General features: G+C 37.5%; 1 protein-coding gene across 1 annotated transcript in view; it reads right to left on the bottom strand.

The window, feature by feature from the left end:
• Positions 1 to 20,396, bottom strand: part of LOC127626998 (GDNF family receptor alpha-1-like) — a 38,017-nt gene extending 17,621 nt beyond the window's left edge. The window contains exons 1-3 of the mRNA XM_052103183.1: positions 20,216 to 20,396; positions 19,663 to 19,971; positions 19,367 to 19,450 (exon numbers count right to left, since the gene is read on the bottom strand). Coding sequence (XP_051959143.1) covers positions 19,367 to 19,450; positions 19,663 to 19,971; positions 20,216 to 20,276 — 454 coding nt within the window. The 5' untranslated portion in view covers positions 20,277 to 20,396. The remainder of the gene's footprint in view (positions 1 to 19,366; positions 19,451 to 19,662; positions 19,972 to 20,215) is intronic.
• Between the last annotated feature and the right edge of the window lie 1,321 nt (positions 20,397 to 21,717).

Below are 21,717 nucleotides of genomic sequence, written 5' to 3'. Positions count from 1 at the left end.
CAGAGTGCACCGTTAAATATGTGTAGCTAAATCAAAGCCAGATTTCCATCCCTGACTGTCTAGTGTTGCTGCACGTGAAGAAATGTTATTTTACCTATGATGATTCAGTGTTCTCTCAGTGGCTCTTTTCTTAAAGAAATCTTCCCGCTTCAGTAACTCGCTTTTTTTTAGAGAGATGCGCTGTAGCTCTTGCATTCGCATGGGCCACTGCATTTTGCAATTAAACTTTTTGATGAGGAATTTTTGCTTATTGTGGGCTTTTGTAAGATGGTTAGATGTGATTACATTTGAATGCAGCCTCAATGCTGGAGGTTAATCGGCTATTATAAAAACCATTACTTACGTCTGACAAGCACGTTAAAACGAGGCACAGAGTTACTGGAGGGATTTTTAATTGTTCATTAGAAGTTGCAGTGATGTGGACAGGTAGTGCAGCATGTCATAAATACAACCTTTAACCTCTTGTGATATTCGGCCTCATTTATAAACATAATGCAGTATTAATTTATTATTGTGCATCCTTGTACTTTACAGCATTGGACTACCACCACCATGGTATACAGTGGGGTCTGAAAGTCTAAAATTGTTCGTTTGCATTTTTGTAATACAAATGTTCATTAAAAATTATATTATCAGCATAACAATTTGAGTAAGAAGCGGAATTGAGGAATTTACATGAATTTCAGAATTTCTTAGGAGTTCGTTTTGATCCCCTTTTGCTTAAATAACAGCATGCACTTGAGCTGGCACGGACTTTATAAATTTGTGCAAAACCTGATGATCCATGTTATCTAAATTGTGCTTAAAGGAATAATCCGGATTCAGTACAAGTTAAGCTCTGTCAACAGCATTTGTGGCATAATGTTGATTACCACAAAAAATTTTTTGACTCGTCCCTCCTGTTCTATTTTTTATTTTTTTAAAGCAAAAATCAGGCTTACAGTGCAGCTCAAGAGCCTACACTTGTACACCTCAAAGAACTCCAGTGTGACATGAACTAACGAGCAACAGTGTGTGCTCAGGCTGCAGAGCTCTATTGTTTATTGCTCTATGGGCACTGGAATAATAAGTGTGCTCTTCAGTCACTTCCTTAAGTAGCCAGAGAGATTGTGAGTGCAGCAGAGACAGAAAGTGCTGATGGCAGAGACCAGAAGCTCTTCTGGTGGATGCTTAATAATCTCACATCTTTCCCTCCCAACTGTTTCAATCCAATAAAAACACACGCCACTGCAGCAAATCAAATCATACCTTCCTAATTGATCTCCCACTCTCTCTTCCTCTGTGCCTACCTCTGTGTCTTTCTGTCCATCTCTTTCTCTCTTCTCGCTGTCTCTTTCTTCTGACCTTTTTGATGTGTCTCTTTCTTCTTCCCCAAACTTCTTTCTTTCAATAGGATCGCCCTTAAGAAATCTCTATTATATCTTAACTCTGGAAAGCCTGACATATGAACGAATTGTCAGAAAATTTTATATATATATTTTTTTACATTAAACGGTTTAATGGTTTTAAACACCATCATACAAATTATAAAAAGAAATTTCCAATATTTAAAAAAAAAACATTTTTATGAATCATATTTGATACATTAGGCTTTAAAGGTCATTATCCACCTGAGGCCCAGTAATTCATTTTTTGTGTAAGACATATGTTATGTCTTAGCCATTATCCATTACATGCTACAATTGTAAATATTTTTTTTTTTTTTTTTTTCAGAAATTCTGGGCTTTTCAGAAATATCAAAAGTTTGAGAGTTTGGACATGACAACTTCCTCTCTTTGTCTATAAATATGGATTTAAATGTATCACATTTCAATTCAGTACATCAAATTCAATATGAATAAAATATTACTTTTTTATAAATTGTTTTATCATATGTATTTTATGCACTAAACAGTATATTGACATTTAAAAATGTGAAATTGTAAAACATTTTTCAATGGGTCTCAGGAACTTATGGTATGAAAACATTATAATAGCTTGTAATTTAAAATAATCAGCTCTTTAAAATGACAGAGCGGGCTGCATATATGAAAATACACAGAAATATTAGTTCACACTTTAAATATATCTTATAAAAAGTATATGTCAGAATTTTCAAAGGTATGTGATTTATTTGTGGTGGCATGAATGGAATGGAATGGTGATTAAGAGATATCTCAAAAGCCTGATATATTATATTTGATGCATGGATTTCAACAGACTTTTTCAATAAAATAATATACAACATTTTACCCAAGCACAAGTTGCTTATATTTAGCTAAACTTGTTTTAAAATATCAGTGACTTTTACTTTATTAAAATCAGCAAAGATTTCACATAACAAACCAGTGCATGCAATACAAACATTTTAGGAATTTTAAAAAATATATTTTCTTTCCATCAAAAAATGCCTGAAAACGTCCACCAGATGGCAGCAGACATCTAGTACATAGCAGACAACAGGATTTTCAGCAAATTTGGATTATGTTAATGATGCACAGGCTTTAGAAAATAGCTTATCAAATTTGATACAGGTGGTATTATGGGTTCATTTTTATTCTGAGGCCGCAATGAGATTAAATTCTTCCTTGGAACATAAAAGGAGTTGTTTGAAGGAATTTTAGGCTCTGACGGTCATCAAAGACTTCCATTGCATCTTTTTCCCATTCAATGAAAATTAATGGTGACTGAGGCTGTCATTTTGACAAAGATCTCCTTGTGTGTTCCACAAGAAAGTCATATGGGTTTGGGACAACATAAGCATGGGTAAATGATGACAGAATTTCTCTTTTGGGTGAACTATCCCTTTAAGTCTCCTGTTTCTCTGAAACGTGTCTCCACTAGTTCTAGAAGCGATCTGAACAATTTAATAAATTGTGATAAATTAGCCACAAAACCAAAGTCAAGTATTTCATCAGATTCTTCCAAGACCTAATTATGTGACCTACTCTATCCACATTAATTTTGTATCTGTATACTTTAGTGTATTTTAACACTTGTCTCAGTGTTTTCTATCTTTATTTCTACTCAGGAATATTAGAAGAAACTTCTGAGACAAAGTTGAGTTGATATGTAGGCAATATGAAAAGTGAAAACTCATTTGTCTCCTGAGCTATGAAAGAGCAATAAAATTTACCTATGGGTAGTTCAAAGTCCATGTGGATTCTTCTGAGAAAATAATGACAGCAAATGAGTCGATATGACCGGAACCTTCTATCAATTAACAAAAGTGCTGCTTCAGCACAATGGGGGTAAATTACAACATGAACCCTCTCTAACCATCTCTGTTCTTTAATAAAGAGAGAACAGCTAGTTAAACAACACCGTGAGCTCGGCGTAAAAGATCGTTTGCTTAAACTGCCGTCCAGGGACTTATAATGGAGCTCAAGAGTGATGCCTGCCAACGGTTGAACTTTGGAATGTGCTTTAAGGGAATTAGCTAGTCCAATTGATATTTGAAAATATCCAGTGGATGTGGAGCCTATTGACTTATCGATGAGTGTCTTTTTACCCGAGAGGAATGAACAATTACACGGATCCGTGTATGTTTACAGAGATGATCAATATGGAGCTTGTGTAGCTTTGCTTGAAAAGACCAGCAATTTAAACGGCAGCAATCAAACGATTGATGAGGTGAACAGCGGAATGAGGGACAATTTTATAATAACATTTTCATTAGCCGACTACATTCCAGAGATCATAACCTAGAATGCCTTTTGGATGATGTTGAAATGGCAGCTATCTGCTCCAACACTCTTTCAATTAATACTCTGTTCTTCACCAAACAAGTACAGTATTTTACTTCATTAAAGATCCCAGCAGCTGGGGCCACATAAGTAGTTGATGCATAACGTGTCCTTGGACTTTTTGTTTTATTTTATTAACATCAAGATATCATGTTTATAAGTAAATATGAATGCAAAAGGGAAAGTGTATATCTTAGGTCCAATTAAATGGTCCAACTAAATGGTCACCATTTAGTTTAGTTTTTAAATTGCCTTTTTACGTTTTTCTTTTTAAAAGGACAATTTTTAAAAAGATTTGTACTCTAAAAGTACAAATATTCCATGTGATTTCTCAATTAAAATGAGGTCATAAATGCTGCATGAATAAAAATAATAAAATTATTAATGGTAACACTTTACAATAAGGGTCCATTCATTACAGTTAATGTATTTGGTATCATGAACTAAAAATGAACAAATTATTTTAACAGCATTGATTAATATTTGTTAATTTAATGAATAAAAATACAATTGTTCATTGCTAGATCATGTTAGTTCATAGTGCATTAACTTTTGATTTAAACATTATTATTACCATATGTTGAAATTAACATTAACAATATAAAATACTTTTACAGAATTGAATAATCTTGGTTAGTTATTAATTAGAAATTAGTATTGTAACTAATGTTAACTCATGTTAACAAATAGAACCTTGTTGTAAAGTTATAGAATTATCTTTATAATTAAGCAATACAAGCAACAAAAATACAAGCAAGAGTACAGTAGTTTTGAATTTTTGTAGAGCTTTGATTCAGCCTTTGGCACAAGGCCACAGTTAATATATGTGTCATCTTAGCAATGCATGGACTGACAGCCTGTTTGAAATGCAGCAAACACAAACAAGTGGTAATACAAACAGTAGTGTTAAGTGCTGTTATGCTGCAAATAAATCTCAGCACTCTTGCAATGCTGCTTGTCCAACCAAATTAGGGGACCCACATTTTTTTTATACATTTTAAAAGACAGAAAAATGCTCCTTAAAATAGTTTTAGATGGAGTACAGTACAGCATATCACACAAAAGGTCACATCAACTTTGCAAAATTATTTAATGTCAACTACCAACATACCACCATTTCAATCTAATGAATAGCCAACTCTATGAACAGCAAAAACCTGCACACTTATAGACTGAGGTAATGGGTATTTTAAAGGAACTAGCAGTCCCTGAGAGTGCTGTTGGATTAGTCTGATCCCAAATAATTGCCAGAGCCAGAGGGATTTGGAGTAATTGATACTCTAGTGGTACAGTGAAATTTCAGCAAAGGCTTGGTAATGTACCCTACAGGGGAGCTGCTATTGTTACAGTATCACAATGAGTCACATGACTGCTGAATGTTTGACTATGTGTGTTTTGGGAGCGAGAGACAGAAAGAGAAGCAGAGCATGAAAGGAAGGCTCCTAGGAGCTTTAGACTGCGCTAAAGACATTTAAAGAAAGCTAGGAGCAATATGTGTGTGTCGAGCTGTGCATGTCCAACCGCAAACCAATTAAACGGCAAAGAAATCTCATGAGTGTAATTAATAAAGAGTACCTTGTTGATGTCTCTCAATCCAAAAGAAAAATCAATGTCTAATAAGATATAAAACTGGTATTTGATGTTTACCATCAACGACTTCCAAGTAATTTCCCCCAGGGGCACTGCCTTCAATTTACATACATTAGCAGTAAAAAAAAGCCTCTGTTTTTTTAATCTGTGAGAAATGGAGTCAAGACAGAGCCATTAATAAATTGAGAACATGCCACACCCCCTTCAAGATTCAACAACGTGGTCTCATAGAATCATGTTATTATAAATACATTTTTGTAAAATGAGTTTTACGAGTCTCGTTCTACATATCCCAGCAGTTTTCTGGTGAAATAAACACTAGAGGTGCAACAACACTTTTATTCACTTCTAGACAAATCATGATTAATGCTTTCAAATCAGTTTTTCACCTCACATTTGCTTTTTGTGACACAATCTGTAAGTTTTAGGTTAGGGAGGTAGGTTTTGTTTAGAGAATTAACCTTCAAGGGATCAATATTTCAATCCTTTTTAACTATAAATCTCCACTTTCACTTTCAGAATGTGAACGTGGTGATTTATTGTAAAAATGAATTATATACTGAACTGTTTCTCACCCACACCTATAATAAAGCTTCTGAAGACATACATTTAACCACTGGAGACGTATGGATTACTTTTCTATAATTTTTCTATACGCTGGTCACCATTCACCTGCATTTTATGGACCTACAGAGCTGAGATATTCTTCTGAAAATCTTTGTTTTTGCTCTGCAGAAGAAAGAAAGTCATACACATCTGGGATGCTACACAATTTGGTAAATGATGAGAATTTCATTTTTGGGTGAACTATCCCTTTAAAAACCTCATCTTCTTGAGAACATTTAATTTGCTTTTAGTGCCCATCAGTGGTCATTTGACCTCAAAACTGCAGCGATAAGTGTAATGAACCATAAAATTCTGCAAATATTTTGCCACTAGTCAATAACAATCAAAGGCTTTAACTTTGTTCACTCATTTTTAAATTTTAGTAGTTAAAAGCAGGGCATTATCATTATTTGTTGTTTGGGCATGTATGTAGATGTTTTTACATTAAAAGTTTCAATGGGTAAGTTAAAGAGGTGAGATAAGGTGAGCTAAAGAGATACAATACCAGATAAATCTACTGATGAATGCCGGCACACATTTACAAAAAGAGAGAGGGGGCGTTCCATTCCCATCTGCATTCACACAATCCTGGACTCAGGAAATGATAAGTATAGGCTTCATACATCACAAATACATAAACACACATACACAGTGGGGGATCAGTCCTCAGGGACTGTCAGCATAAAGCTGTCAAGCCAGCCCATTAATATAAAGGATTTCCTCTTTCTCTCCCTAGGCTTCTTTCCAAAATCTACTCAAATGGATTTGTATTATATATGTTTGACAGCCAATACACTACCATGGTCTATTCACTCTCTGCCCTATACTGACTGTGTGTGTGTGGGTGTGTTTGAGTGTTTCTAAATGTGTGTGTGTGTGTGTGATAGTTCACCTGAAGACAAAAGTAGATGTCGGGCAGGAAGTTAGCCTCAGTCACCTTTCATTTTCATTGCATGGGACAATGAAAGTGAATTTTGAAGGAAGCTATGATTCTGCTTAACATTTTGTGCATGTGTGTGTGTGTTTATGTGTTATATGCTATAATGAAACTTACACAGATTTGGAACAATACTGTAAGCATATGACAAACTTTTCATTATTGGGACAACTATTTAATTACTTGAAGTTAATATAGTTAATATTTTGTTATGGCACGGTCAATTACTACAGCAGGGCAGGGAACAGGTTTAATAAAAATGCAAAAGATATCCAAATAATGCAAACTTTATAGGAGAACTGACAGATACCAAACAAGGGTTAGGGCACAATCTAGCAACTAACAAATTAAACAAGAATTATATATATATAATGGGGGGTTGTGTCTCTATTGAATGTGCATTCAGTAGTTTGGAGCCAATATAAAAGGTTTTACACATTAACAAATGAATTGTGCTTTTGTGAAATTTGATTCAAATGGTGTACACTCATATTAGATAAAGACTGTAAACATAATAGTTTTCTATAAAAAGTGTTTATTCTACATGGTGCGGGTCACCCTCTTCAATGTGTTTCACCATGTTGAAATCACATGACTCATGGTGTTTCACTAAACATTGAAGAAGACAATCTTCGCACTCATTGGCTGCCGCCTGTGTATATACTCTTGGTTATGCTTAGAACATTGTTGTTTGGTGACGTGAAGAGCGAAAAGAATCTGAATGAGCTTTATTGCCAAATATGCTAACACATATAAGGAATTTGTCATGGTGACAGAACACCACGGAACATACTGTATTTATTTATCGTGACAATGGGAGATCCAGTTGCTGTACTGCCAAAGAAGAAAAAAAAGGTCAAAAGGCAAAAAACTAGAGTAAACATCGGTAACAGTAAGGCATCTATGTCTTCATTCGTGTAATGCAACATAGCTTGGCACAGCAATTGCTGTGGATTTTGTGTAAACCACCATGTTGGTTGCTTGGAAATAAAATGAGTTCTTCAAATACAGAATTCATGGACATGCTAAATATGATCAACAAAAGCAATTCTAATCTTTCATTACAATCTGTATTACTAGATAATTGAGGCTTACTTTTATTTAAGGTAATAACTGTCTGTAGATATAACGTGAAACGTAGACAGTCCCCAAAGATTACTGATATGAGGAACAATAATAATCTATCCTTAACAGCAGAAGAATGTTCACTTGATTTCTGACGTTTGTTTTTAAGAAAAGCAGTTATATTATAGGTGTAATAAATAACTTTAGAAATTACCTCAAACTCCAAAATTTTCCAGAAGCAAATGATGTTCCAAAGCTGACGGGGGCAGCAGAGACGATCATGCTAATCCATGTCGAAAGATGGCAGTATAGCATCCAACAACTCTATAACATTGGTACTTAAAATACACAAAGAACAAGGCATTTCCGTCCGCAGAACTGAACTTTTTTGTTTACCATTCTGAGTAAATTCTAGAGATTTTGTGTGTGAAAATCCCAGGAGATCACAGAAATGCTCAAACCAGCCCACCTGGCACCAACAATCATGCCACAATCGAAATAACTGAGATTACATTTTCTCCCCATTCTGATGGTTGATATCTGCATGATTTTATGCATTGCACTGCTTCTACAAGATTGGATGATTAGATAATCGCAGAAATAAGTACAGCTATACAGGTGTTCCTAATGAAAAGCTCAGTAAGTGGATATACAGAATGGTAATGGAGAACAGGTGAAACTAATAAACAATCCAGGGATAACAAGGTCGCGCGCACAAGACACGACAGAACACAGAAAACAATAAGAATGGGGCAGGATAAGCGCAGGATAAGCACAGGATAACACAAACAAATAAACAAACATAAAGTAGGTGGATATTATACCTAAAACTAACTTTATGCCACTCACATCTGTTTTCTAAAGTGTCCCGTTACTGTTTTACTAAGTGAGAAACCACTACAAATGATTCAGAGCTTCACTCAATGAGCTTTTGATATGGATTTTGAAATAATCGCACAAGTGAATCAATCATGAAAAAAGGGCTAGGTATCATCCACACAGAGAGTCAGGTGACAAGCTATAGTACCTACCCTTTCTGTTTCGACTGACTTGTTGTTGTGTTGTCTGACTTGCTGTTGTGAGAGAGCAGCTCAGACATTCTGCTAAACATCTCCATTTGTGTTTCATTGAAAAAAGACATTCAGACAGGTTTGCTAATGGTGACAGAATTTTCATTTTGGGGGGAACTATCCCTTTCACTTAAAAGAATAATTACCTTTCTGTTATGTTGCTACAGTATAGTGTTTTGAATTTTAGACTTTTTCTATACTTTCTCTACTTTTCTTTCTCAAATTTTTGTCACACTTGACAGAATTATTGATGTTGAATGATTTGTAATCAACCATCCAGACATTAATAATTACCTACCGCTTATGAGCTATAAACACAACGCAGCATGCACAAACTTTAAATGTCATTTTACCTCCAGCAATCTTTAAGCTGTTTACGTGTTTTCTGAAAAGACAGACACAGTTCTCATAGAGTGAGATGATGGGGATTTGTTTTGTGTGTCTCTCAATATTTGCGTGTTTAACTCATAGCAGAGTTTTATAAGGTGTATCATATCTAATATGGAAAACAGTCTAAGTCTACACAAATATGAAATGCTCTTTCTCTTTCTGTCTTGTTCTGCCTCAGGCTGTGGCAGCTGGTTGGCATTCATGAACCGTACAATCCTGGCATCCATGTCAATGATGTGAAATGAGATTGGAAATCAAATTACAGTTCCAAACAATAACTGCTGACAGGGCCATTTATTTTTTTTCTTCATTTTTAATAACCTCTTACTCTCTTATAGCCTTTTTGGGATTCATGCCAATACCAGTGATGTATGAATTGATTTTCTTAAAAACAAACCATGCCGTTTCAAATGAACCTTATGCATATTAATTTTGTCCTACTGAACGTTTAAAAGGAAATAATTTTTTGTCATTACTTATAGAATAGAATTGCAAATCAAAATTGGCACTGAGTAAAAAAATTAGCCAGAAATGAAAGGCTTTTAAATAATGTATGTAGTATATATAGTGAAAAGGATTTTAATTTGAGCTGAAAAATCTAATTTCATTATAATTACTCCATTTCCTCTTTCAATACATTCTCTGTAAATTTCAGATTCAATCGTATACTATTTCTGGATGAGTGGCATGACTGAATACAGGCTGACTGTTATTTTTTATACTGCATGAAAAGATGTGGGCCATCTTGTATGAGAAGAGGATGTGGTCTTTTAGAAGACGGGGGACACTTGGGACTTGTTACTACATTGTGGACCAGCCAGAAATCGTGAATAATTCAGATGACCAGGGCACATCAGTCCTGTGCAAAATGGACGCCACTGTTTATTCTTTCATCTCTCTTTCCTGCTAGCCAATGCACTACTGTTGTGATAGTACAAGAAACAGGACTGTTTACTTGTCTTCCTTTGCCTTCCTGAAAGTTACAATACATGAACGAAATTATGTTAAAGTGATTTTGCACTTATCAGACCAATAAGGCAACAATTACAGTTCCGCTTCTGTCACTTACTCGACGTTGTGTCAAATGAAGTGACACAAGGGGTCTTCCTTGGGAGCCTCACATACCTCTGAACTTGAGAAAAGGCCAATGAGAAATTGGCAGACAGAATTTGCATGTCCCGTCCCCGGACATACGGGTATAAAGGGAAGCAGGCATGTGTCTGTCAGTCAGATTTTTTCTTCGGAGCCGAGTGGTTGTGATGCAGCAAGCTTGCGGGTTCCAGCACACTCAACAAGAATTGACATCCTCGTGGGCACTGGCCAACAGGACCTCCCTAGCAGATATCTGCAGAGCAGCGGTCTGGGCAACACCCAATACCGTTGAAAGATTTTACAATCTCAGGGATGAGTCGGTCTCGTCCCGTGTTTTGTCAGGTCTGAGCCGGTAGGACTCGGTAATGCGGAACAGCCGACCCGACCGGGTGTTCTGCTTGCACCCAGCACCCTTCACCAAATTGATTCGGTGCGCTTTCTCTCCCAGGTTAGCCACTAAGTGTCGCTTCCTGGATGTTCTTCCTCCCTAACCTTCTGGCCTGCGAATTCAGTGGAGCAATTTGCGACAAGACCCACTTTGAGCCACAAATATTCTGTACTGGTAGGGCTCCACAGCTTAATTCCCTCTTCAGGCAACTCCCTGTGATGAATTTTCCATGGTACGGTCCCCCTGTCGGCATACCCACGTCTCCCTTGGGCAGTCCCCTCCCTCATCAGGAAGGCTTGACAACCCATGTGGTGTATTAGCCACATATCACCTCCCCTAGTCTGGGCAGGATGTGGCCTCCGCCGGGCCTCTGCCTTTACTGACGCATTTCATAGCATTAAGATAGCCCCAGCCGCTTCACACTCTATGCGAGAGATATAGAGAGAGAAAAGGTTGCTGCTGCCGGGCTTGCTCTCATGCTGGTCATGTAGCACCTGTTCCCCCCTCAGGAGTGCTGGGAACCTAAGGTCTGTATATGACACCTTTTCTTGGGGCATTGGGGAGGGTTACTTGGGGCCGACACAGCTGCATCTAGCACGCAGCAGCCTGCTTGCACCTATGTCCGCTGTTCACATAACACAGGCTAGTGCATGGCGCTTTTGAACGGGACCCCTTGAGTCACTTCATTCGACAAAACGTCTCGTTCCCTCCCTCAGGGAACGGAGGTTACAACAGTAACCGTGACGATATGTATACAGTGGCCCCAAATTTTTGTTTTCATTTAAGCCACAAATAAAAACAAATATTCATTTCATTATATTAGTAGATTGCACAATATCAAACCAAGTGACATTGGTGAACAAATGATGCTGGGCCATTTATGCAAGTAGGCCTATTAGTCCCCCCCCATATATGTAGTTATTCCATTCTACTCTTCTTTTTCGTTCCTAATCCAAACCCCTGGCTTTCTGTTTGTCTTCTTTGCTCCAGCTCATACTGACAGATCAGGTGACATAACTCTCGCTTTACAGTGACAGAATGATCATTCTTCTTCTCTCATAGCCGCTTCTTTATTGATTTATGGAAAGGACCCATTTTAATTCAAGTACATCCTGGCAAATTTATTCCAGTGGTTATTTGATCTGAATGTCTCATGGTTCTTGGTTTAGATTAATGGCACAATAAACTTGTTTCTGGAAAGGCTCTCTGCATTGTCACTGCATTGTAAGACAAAGAGAGAAATAATAAAGTCGTATGATCAGGTACATCAAGACCAAGCAAAGTCTATTATAGCCCATAAAGAAGTAATCTTCTACTTTGTGTCCTTACCTATAGCCATGAGTGTTGTTCCTCAAATGAAGGTAGACATACAGTACCTTACTGTACTTAAAGATAAAGTGTGTCATAATATGCACAGACAATTATAAGTAAGCCATTTGTAGGTTGATTCCCCCAAAAAGTGTTAACACTGTGACTCTGGGGCACATTCAAAATAATGCTTTGTTTGTTTGAGCATCTCAATCAGACGACACCGCAACATTGGCTCGATCAATGGCATGGGTTTGTGGTGGGCCTATCTTTTTGTTAGTTTTTATCTCTGTTCAAGGAAACCTGCCTGAAAACAATAATTACTGTATATTTGCAAATCCATTTGGTGATGCAAGTGGCACAGAAATTACACACTTCAGCTTTAACTGTGGGAAATCTCACAAGCCTCATGACCATTCCTAATGTGCCTGCCTACTGGCAATCACTGTATAATTAATTTCTGCCTTACCCTTTAGGCTACTTTTTCACTATAGAGGGCATGTCTTTCCCCCTCTCCCCTCATATGGTTGATTTTCTTCTCACATTCTCTTGTCATCCCATGGCTCAATGAAATCTGTTTCTAAAACCTAATCCTGACAAAAGCTATGTAGAGCGGGTATGGCATCAAATAAAGAGGAAAGAACGTGCCTCTACTGCATATTGCAAACAGAGGCATCCTAAACAAAGTTTTTCTATGCTCTACAATACCCATTTAACCATCAAAGGTCTACACTTGCTTCTTAATTACATTACATAAACATGCATTATGATTTGATCTGTTTTGACTTTTATAATCTCAATGTTGCATCTTTATGGAGTACTGTAAGTTTGTTAAAATGACTTTCTTTCTTCTGGTGAAGACAAACAAAGATTTTTCAAAGAATATTTCAGAAAAGGCCAATGAGAAATTGGCAGACAGAATTTGCATGTCCCGTCCCCGGACATACGGGTATAAAGGGAAGCAGGCATGTGTCTGTCAGTCAGATTTTTTCTTCGGAGCCAAGTGGTTGTGATGCAGCAAGCTTGCGGGTTCCAGCACACTCAACAAGAATTGACATCCTCGTGGGCACTGGCCAACAGGACCTCCCTAGCAGACATCTGCAGAGCAGCGGTCTGGGCAACACCCAATACCGTTGAAAGATTTTACAATCTCAGGGATGAGTCGGTCTCGTCCCGTGTTTTGTCAGGTCTGAGCCGGTAGAACTCGGTAATGCGGAACAGCCGACCCGACCGGGTGTTCTGCTTGCACCCAGCACCCTTCACCAAGTTGATTCGGTGCGCTTTCTCTCCCAGGTTAGCCACTAAGTGTCGCTTCCTGGATGTTCTTCCTCCCTAACCTTCTGGCCTGAGAATTCAGTGGATCAATTTGCGACAAGACCCACTTTGAGCCACAAATATTCTGTACTGGTAGGGCTCCACAGCTTAATTCCCTCTTCAGGCAACTCCCTGTGATGAATTTTCCATGGTACGGTCCCCCTGTCGGCATACCCACGTCTCCCTTGGGCAGTCCCCTCCCTCATCAGGAAGGATTGACAACCCATGTGGTGTATTAGCCACATATCACCTCCCCTAGTCTGGGCAGGATGTGGCCTCCGCAGGGCCTCTGCCTTTACTGACGCATTTCATAGCATTAAGATAGCCCCAGCCGCTTCACACTCTATGCGAGAGATATAGAGAGAGAAAAGGTTGCTGCTGCCGGGCTTGCTCTCATGCTGGTCATGCAGCACCTGTTCCCCCCTCAGGAGTGCCCTGAATTTTCAAAGAATATTTCAGCTCTGTAGGTCCTCACAATGCAAGTGAATAGGTACCAATATTTTGGAGCTCCAAGAAACACATAAAGACAACATAAACTCCAGTTTATGTTGGGGGGAAACCCCCAATAGACTCCAGTGGTTAAACAGATATCCACAGAATCAATTTGATAGGTGTGGGTGAGAAGCAGATAAATGTAAGACTTGTTTGACTATAAATTCACCTCCCTGCCCAGTAGGTGGTGATATGCACAAAGAATGCGAATCACCAAACACAAAAGAAGAAGAATGTGAAAGTGAAAGTGGAGAAAGTGGAGTTTCTCAACCAAACCTATAATTTTTCTTCTGAAGACATGGATTTAACCAGGTATACATTCACTTGCATTGTGAGGACTTACAGAGCTGTAATGAGCTTCTAAAAATATGCATTTGTGTTCTGCAGAAGAACGAAAGTTATAGACATCTGGGAAGGCATGAGGGTAAGTAAATGATGAGAGAATTACCATTTTTGGGTGAACTATTCCTTTAAAGTTTAAGACACCAAGCTGGTGAGTTAACTGTCTTGCTCAGCAATTATTAGAGACTTAATCAGCCCATTTAAATTGATCTTGGATATGTTCCTGACAGGAAGTGTAACTTGAACACACTGCCGTATTGCATTAGAGCCCAGGACAGCTGCTATTAGACGAGAATGCATATCGTTTAGTCAGGTTTCCAAAAAAAAAAAAAAAGGTTTTGAGACATCTGATACTCTGTTGACAAATTTTCTGTCTTTCCTAGGCTTTATGTTTCCCATAAGGATTGTATTTTGCTGCTATACACACCCTATCAGTCTGGTCAAGATGCTCAAACAAACAAAGTAATGCTTTTCCTTCAAAGGAAATCAATTTTAAACACACTTCAGCCCTAAAGAGATCTTGTTCGATACTGATGTGAACCTTAAAAACTACTCTTGTTGGTGTAACCTAATGTATTCTGGTAGTTTCAGTCATATTAAATAATCTTTTTATTTAAAAAAATACTAGCTTGTTTTAGCTGTTATTGCATGAAGTAGGGAGACCATGGATTGTTGGATACCTTTTCATTTTTTGTTGAATATCTCTGGAACAAACAAGATAGCCCCAGCTACTGGTACAAATGAAATCTTACATTATGAGTAGAAAACAAAAAACAGACAAGTTAAATGTCACAAAATATCTTGTAACTTTTGTTAATTCATGACTAAAATTAAAGGGTTGTCTGGATCAGGTTGTGGGGTTGGTTGGATCAGTGTTAAAAGACTAGTTTTAAGAGGGCGGTGGAAAACAGTGAAAATGAAAATGTTTATTTTAAACCAAATTTACACCGCTCATCACAAATTTGCCTGATAGGATAATTTTTTATGATTAATATAAATAATTTATGCTTTATCCTTATGCAACCCGTGACGTTGTATTTTGGCTTAATTGTATGCAACGTATAATTTAAACTGACTGATCTCAGTTCAGGACAATCTGGGTTATCAATAAAGGGTTAAACTTTTGAGTCATGTGACAAAACAACAAGTCGCCAATCACTGCAGAGGTTGTCTTTGGGAGAATGCCAAAAAAACTACATCTGGTAAGAAACCAAATTAAATTTTAACTTGTCACATTGAGAAAAAGAAATTGCTTTCAGAAGCTTTATATGGACTTAGGATGATTATAAGGTGCATTTCGAACTGTTCTGAGTCCAGTGTAGACAGACAGCACACTGGAGGATAAGTCATTCACTAAATATGGAGCAAGGGAGAATCTTACAGTTTTCCTATACAGCCAAGTACATTCACTCCTAAAATCCAACCAAAAGTTCAGTTTCAGACTGCAGGTGATGTAGCCACTCGTTATGGTTGGTAGACATGGGACAATGGTGATCACTAAATAGATTCAGCATTTAAATGTATAATTTTATTTTAACATGGTTGGCAGTGATTGGATGATGCTGGCTATTATTTGTATCATAATTAATTATGGTAATTTCTGATGCTTCCTCACTGGCTAGCACTTGTTTTTTTTTTTGTTTTTTTTATGCTTTTCCCAATATACATTGTTCCAAAGCAGCATTACAGAAAATAAGCTGTGATATCTGTAACATCTCTAAAACATGAAAAACCAACACTCCTGGAAACATAACAATTTGTACAAAAATACATAAATAAATAATCATACTTTCTATACCTTGGTATTATTTAAAATTAACTTAGTATCACTGTTCACATATGAGGACATACATTTTCAGGAAAACGATTTGCTCTTTAAAAAAGTTTTTCCATTTTTATATTTTTCTTTTATAAAAATGCATATTTATAAGTTGCTACTAGTTCAAATCAATAAGGTAAATGGAAAATGCACACAGCAGTCATGCTTGTCTCAGCGGGGTTAAGATTAATTGTAACCATTTTCATAATATCTGAAATTATTTTAATACTTTTTATATAATTTAAATAAATAAATACCCTGTTATGACTTAGAAATTAACCCTTATCCAACCCTTATCCAACAAACCAATTTACCAAAACAAGCCTGGTCTTCCCTCTATTTTATTTTGTACACTGAAACAATCTCTGGTTCTCTGGCATGTTTTGCATGTGTCTGTCCATCTCTCCACACTATTCTTTTAAACAACATGTTTGGTACCACTCTGTTTAAAGTTCATCATTTTGATATAGAGGAATTTCTATAAATGCATATGGCCTGTAAAACTCTGACAATGCACCTCCTCTTAGTGAGCTTCAGTATGGGAATGTGTCTCTGTCTGGACCATGTAGATATCTGGCACGGTGGGTCAGAGTCGCTCAACCAGTTTTTATTGAAGCTGCACTGGCAGCAGCCATAAACATCCTACTCACCAGTGACGTGCGGTGATGTCTTAAAGAGGCTAGGCACTGAGTTATGAAAGCCAGATTACCAGATTTATTGTTTAAGCTAATAATACGTAATAACAGTGAACGTTACACACAAGCGCGGCATATCAAGAAATGTACAAATCAGGATGTATATCGTGTACTCACACTCTCTCTCTCTCTCTCTCATCACACACATACATACACACATACACACATACACACACACACACGCACACACACACACACACACACACACACAAGTGCGTAAACAGTGAACGTTATGCATTTATCAGATCCTTCAAAACCTCTCGGTTTTCCTTTACCTTTTCATTGTGGTAGGTTATATTCAGCTTCCTTTGCTCGTCAAGTGCAAGGTTGATCCGAGATTTTCCAAAGGTTTTGAGTGTAATTTGACACTGGATGTGAGCTGACGACTTTTCATGCTTGGTTAAAGCTGCGGGCAGGTTGTTCAAATCACAATATCCCGCTGAAGTCCAAACAGTCTGACTGGTTGAAAGAAGCAGGCAGGGATAGTAGTACAGCCGCTGATTGTTAGAACAGCCACATAGACAATCTTTTCTTACATACCAATCAGTTTGAAATGATCGGATAATTTTTGGGCCCCATCTAAGGCTGGCGTAGACCTCCCTCTTGCAATTAACTCCTATTTGGAATTAAAATCGAGCTTGGAAAAATGTCTTAATTCCGTGATTAGGGCTGGTGCTGTCATTTTGAATTTTGCGGGGATTAGGCATGTACACTAGCTGTAGTGTAATGACGTTAGCTACGCAAATGTCCAGGAATATCTCGATTTTAATTGGTCCATGTCTGATACATAGCGGAGATGATTACGGCATAACATATTTACGTCAAAAGGCACAGCAGATTTGTGCTTTTTGCCGTACATGTTAAAGAATACAGGATCGAAGTGCGCATGCGCAACATGGGTTTTCCGCTTGTCGTCTGCAATGAATGGACCGTAAAAGCACTGCTTATTCTACCATTTGTTTTTAGTTGATCATGCGTAACTGCTACATTTGTCATCATAACGTCTAAACAATTGGAATAACACACATATTGCATGTATAAATAACAAGAATAAAAAGTAAAAATCCAAATACAAGTTTATTATTTAATAAACATTTTATTTTTGAATTTTGGCAGGGTAGGCAGTGCCTAGTTTGCCTACCCAGACCGCACGTCAGTGCTGCTCACTACTGTATAACTCATCTGTGAATTATAGGGGTTGCTTGGAGTTCTGCACTAGATTAATATGCCTCTGAATTTTGTGTCCAAATATGAAAATAAATGAATGCATTGTCTATCTATCTCCCTCGCTCGGTAAAACCCTAGTTCTCAGACACGCACACACACATCAGGATGTATTGTAAAACAACAGCAAGTCTGTGATGCTCAGTTCTTTATAATCCTTAACTAGTAATACACTAGTTATTGTAGCATTAACAGGGGATTAAATATTCAGACTGTTTAAAAAGCAGTCCTTAAGCCTTTTTGTACCGTCTGCATCTTTCTGCATATAGATTATTGCTTCATGTAAGAACAAGGCTGCAGTCCCAAAAGCTGTGACTCTTGTACGGCTTTAATGATTTGCGGTGGAGAGAGAGGGAATTTAATGGGAGGATATCTCTTCACCTTGTATGTACTTTCATGCATGTACTGGCTATATTCACATTTAATCAAAACCACATCTCACACCTAATACAAACAGAAACCACACTGAGACACCACGACAAATCGATGCATATGGCATATGACCATGGAGTATTACTCCATCAGACTAATAGTTTGTAGCCAATGCTGTTTTCAACATCAACACAGTAGTTTCATTGGGGAGGTACAGCACCATCTACAGGGAATAATGTACCATCTCTATCGAAACAGCACTTGTTCTGCTTGTCCTCTATTGGAATGTATAAGGGATTGACTCTTTTAGGAATTGTGAAGAATGAATGAAGGAATTTAGTAAATAACTAATCTAGGTGGGTCATTATAAGAGCTACCAGGCATTTTTGTTCAAATGTATTCATTTGGAAGACAGCTCAACACATAGCGACTTGCAAGTACACATATCTCTCTGTCTGGGCATGGACAAAATGATGCAATTTGATATACATAAGTCATACATAACTCATGAGCTTAGTCAAGACTTGTAAGTATATTAAGCAAATATTAAGAATCAACAGACAAAAAAAAAAAATGTATTAATTAAACGAGTGTCCTTTGACAGAAACCTCCTTTTAAAGAGAAAGTTTTTTCAAAAATGATGAAATTTCTGGCATCATTTACTCACTCTCATTTTATTCCAAACCTGTATGACTTTCTTTTTTCCGTGAAACACAAAAGGAAATGTCAGGCAGAATGTTAGCCTAATGTTAGTCACCATTCACTATCATCTCATCTTTTTTCCATACAGTGAAATGGAATGGTGACTGAGGCTATCATTCAGCCTAAAATCTCATTTTGAGCTTACCTGAGGAACAACATAAAGGTGAGTGAATGATGACAGAATTTTCTTTTCATTTAAGTGTGAGTTTGGAACGTACATTAACGACAGACTTACCTGAAATGATGGGAGCCAGACGGAAAATATCAGACAGACGGCTGTTTACTGGCTCATATGGCGAGTCCTCCAGCAAATCATTGGCTGGAAGATAAAAACCAACAAACTACCAGTAAGATAGTATAGTAGAAATAGTAATAACATAAGATAGTTTACAATTGAAATGGGATTTTATGAATTTTTACTTCATCTAGACATATGGTTTTGACAGTTCTGAATGATTTGTATGCGTATTTGCATTTCCAAGACACAGACTGGATTTAGTCAACAGGAGTTTTACGCATGTATCTGCCCACCCTGTAAACTCTGGTATATACTCCAGAAGATACGCAGACAGTTCTTCTCTTTCTTCATTCCTCTTCTGCACTTGCAGTCGTACAGAGGACTCTGTTTCATGGACTCTATGGCGTTTCGGCACTCGTCTTGCGCCTCTGGTTCAGCCAGCATGCTGAAGTTACCCGCTCTCCCGGCCACACACTGTCTCATGGTTCGGTACTTCGTGCTGCAGCCGTACTTCGCCAAACACTGTTCGTGAGCCCTGACGCAGTCTAGCCGAACCGATCGAGACTGTGTGATCGAATCTGCTTGCGAGACGTGCATTAAATCTGTAGATGGTAAAGGCACAATTAAAGCGCTTACAAACTACAGCAAAAACTTTACAAATGTCCATAAGCAACGAGGCTTACCTAGTAACTTTAGTGGACCCAATTCAAGCAAATATCTAAAACTTAGCAGATCTACACTTATTTACACAATTTTATAGTTATTAATATTTGGTATAGCCTAATTATAGTAATAATACTAACAATATACATATAAAAATAAAACTACGCATGCATCTCAGCTTACCAAGGACAGGCAGCATTATCCAAAAAGTTACGAATAGCATCGTCGGTTTATTCAGATCCATTCACAGAGAAGAGAAATCGGTTAAACATATATACACACAACAATTTCACCGATATATCCATTGTGCGCCAGCTTTGCACTAGAGGAACAAGTGAACGGACATCATATACACATCCGGACAGATTCGGGCACTCCAAAAAGCGCTCAGTGCTGAGAGAATAAACACACCACTGAGAGAGAGAGAGAGAGAGAGAGAGGAGAGAGAGAGAGAGAGAGAGAGAGAGAGAGAGAGAGAGAGAGAGAGAGAGAGAGAGAGAGAGAGAGATATGCACCAATACCACGAGAAATCGATGCATAAAGTTCAAACTTTAGATTTCTCATTTGTCATGTCTTCAGCAGTAGTTCAACAAAACGTTGTAATATTTGTTTTCTTAATATACAACGAGCATTCCAGAAAATTATAAAAAATTCACGGTAGTTAGTTCAACAGAGTCAGAGCGCTGTTGCGCGCACGTTTGGCCGACAATGTACGTTTGGCGCAATGCACTGCGTTAACGCTGTTGAAGATATTGCGCATGTGCTCATATTTCTGGAGAAGGTCGGTCCCTTTGGCTCATATGGACACTGAGTATTCGCTGATAAGGCACTATTAAGCACTTTACTTAATAGATCTAGCCCTTATTAAGAAAGAATGTCCAAGCAGAAATGGAATCCACTTTGGCTCTGCATTTGACAATACAGTATATCTGGCACCACTACAGCATTCTTCTATAGACCAGTATGCTCTTTCTATCCCCATTCAGTATAAACTGTTTCAACTTTGCACACTGGGAGCAATTACGACGTCATGTGAACGGGATGAGTGGATGTCATTGAAAGGCAGTTGCATACTGTTCAAAATAGCCATTACACTTCCTCTATCCCATATAAGCGTCTCCTACAATCACATAACTGGTTATGAAGTTTATGAATTTTATTTCTTACTTGATTAGCTGGAAGAAATGGAGGGCAAGAGCGCCTCCTGTTCGCTAAAGTACAGCAGTTGCCTTTTCAAACCCATTAGAACAGAAGAATATTAATGTAAGATAGAATGATTAATAAATCATCCCTGGATATCAGTTTAATATGGATTTTTTTATTTAACCCTCAGGGACCCAAGCACAGATTATGATCATGTATGTTTTTATTATTATTTTAAATCTTGATTTTTAAGCATAATTTGTTTTGGGTGAATTTTATGTGACTTCAGATGGAAGTGAAAGGGGCCAATCTCTGTTTCAAAAGTATAGCCAAAAGACGTAAACAATATTCATGTTAATATGACTTTAGTGTGATAAATTGCAGCATACTAACTTTGTTGACATGATGGTGTAACGCTGAAAACACTAAAATGACAGGAAAACTGAGATTTTAACAACTTAATAGCTCAAATAACAAACAAGATTTAACAGAAATGTAAGTGCTTTTATAAAATTATTAGCTTCACAGTTCTACCTTAAGAA

The sequence above is a fragment of the Xyrauchen texanus genome, chromosome 33 (genome assembly GCF_025860055.1).
Source record: "Xyrauchen texanus isolate HMW12.3.18 chromosome 33, RBS_HiC_50CHRs, whole genome shotgun sequence".
Taxonomy (NCBI): Eukaryota; Metazoa; Chordata; class Actinopteri; order Cypriniformes; family Catostomidae; genus Xyrauchen; species Xyrauchen texanus.
The sequence above is the reverse complement of the archived record's forward strand: the minus strand, read 5'-3'. Positions and strand labels throughout refer to the sequence as shown.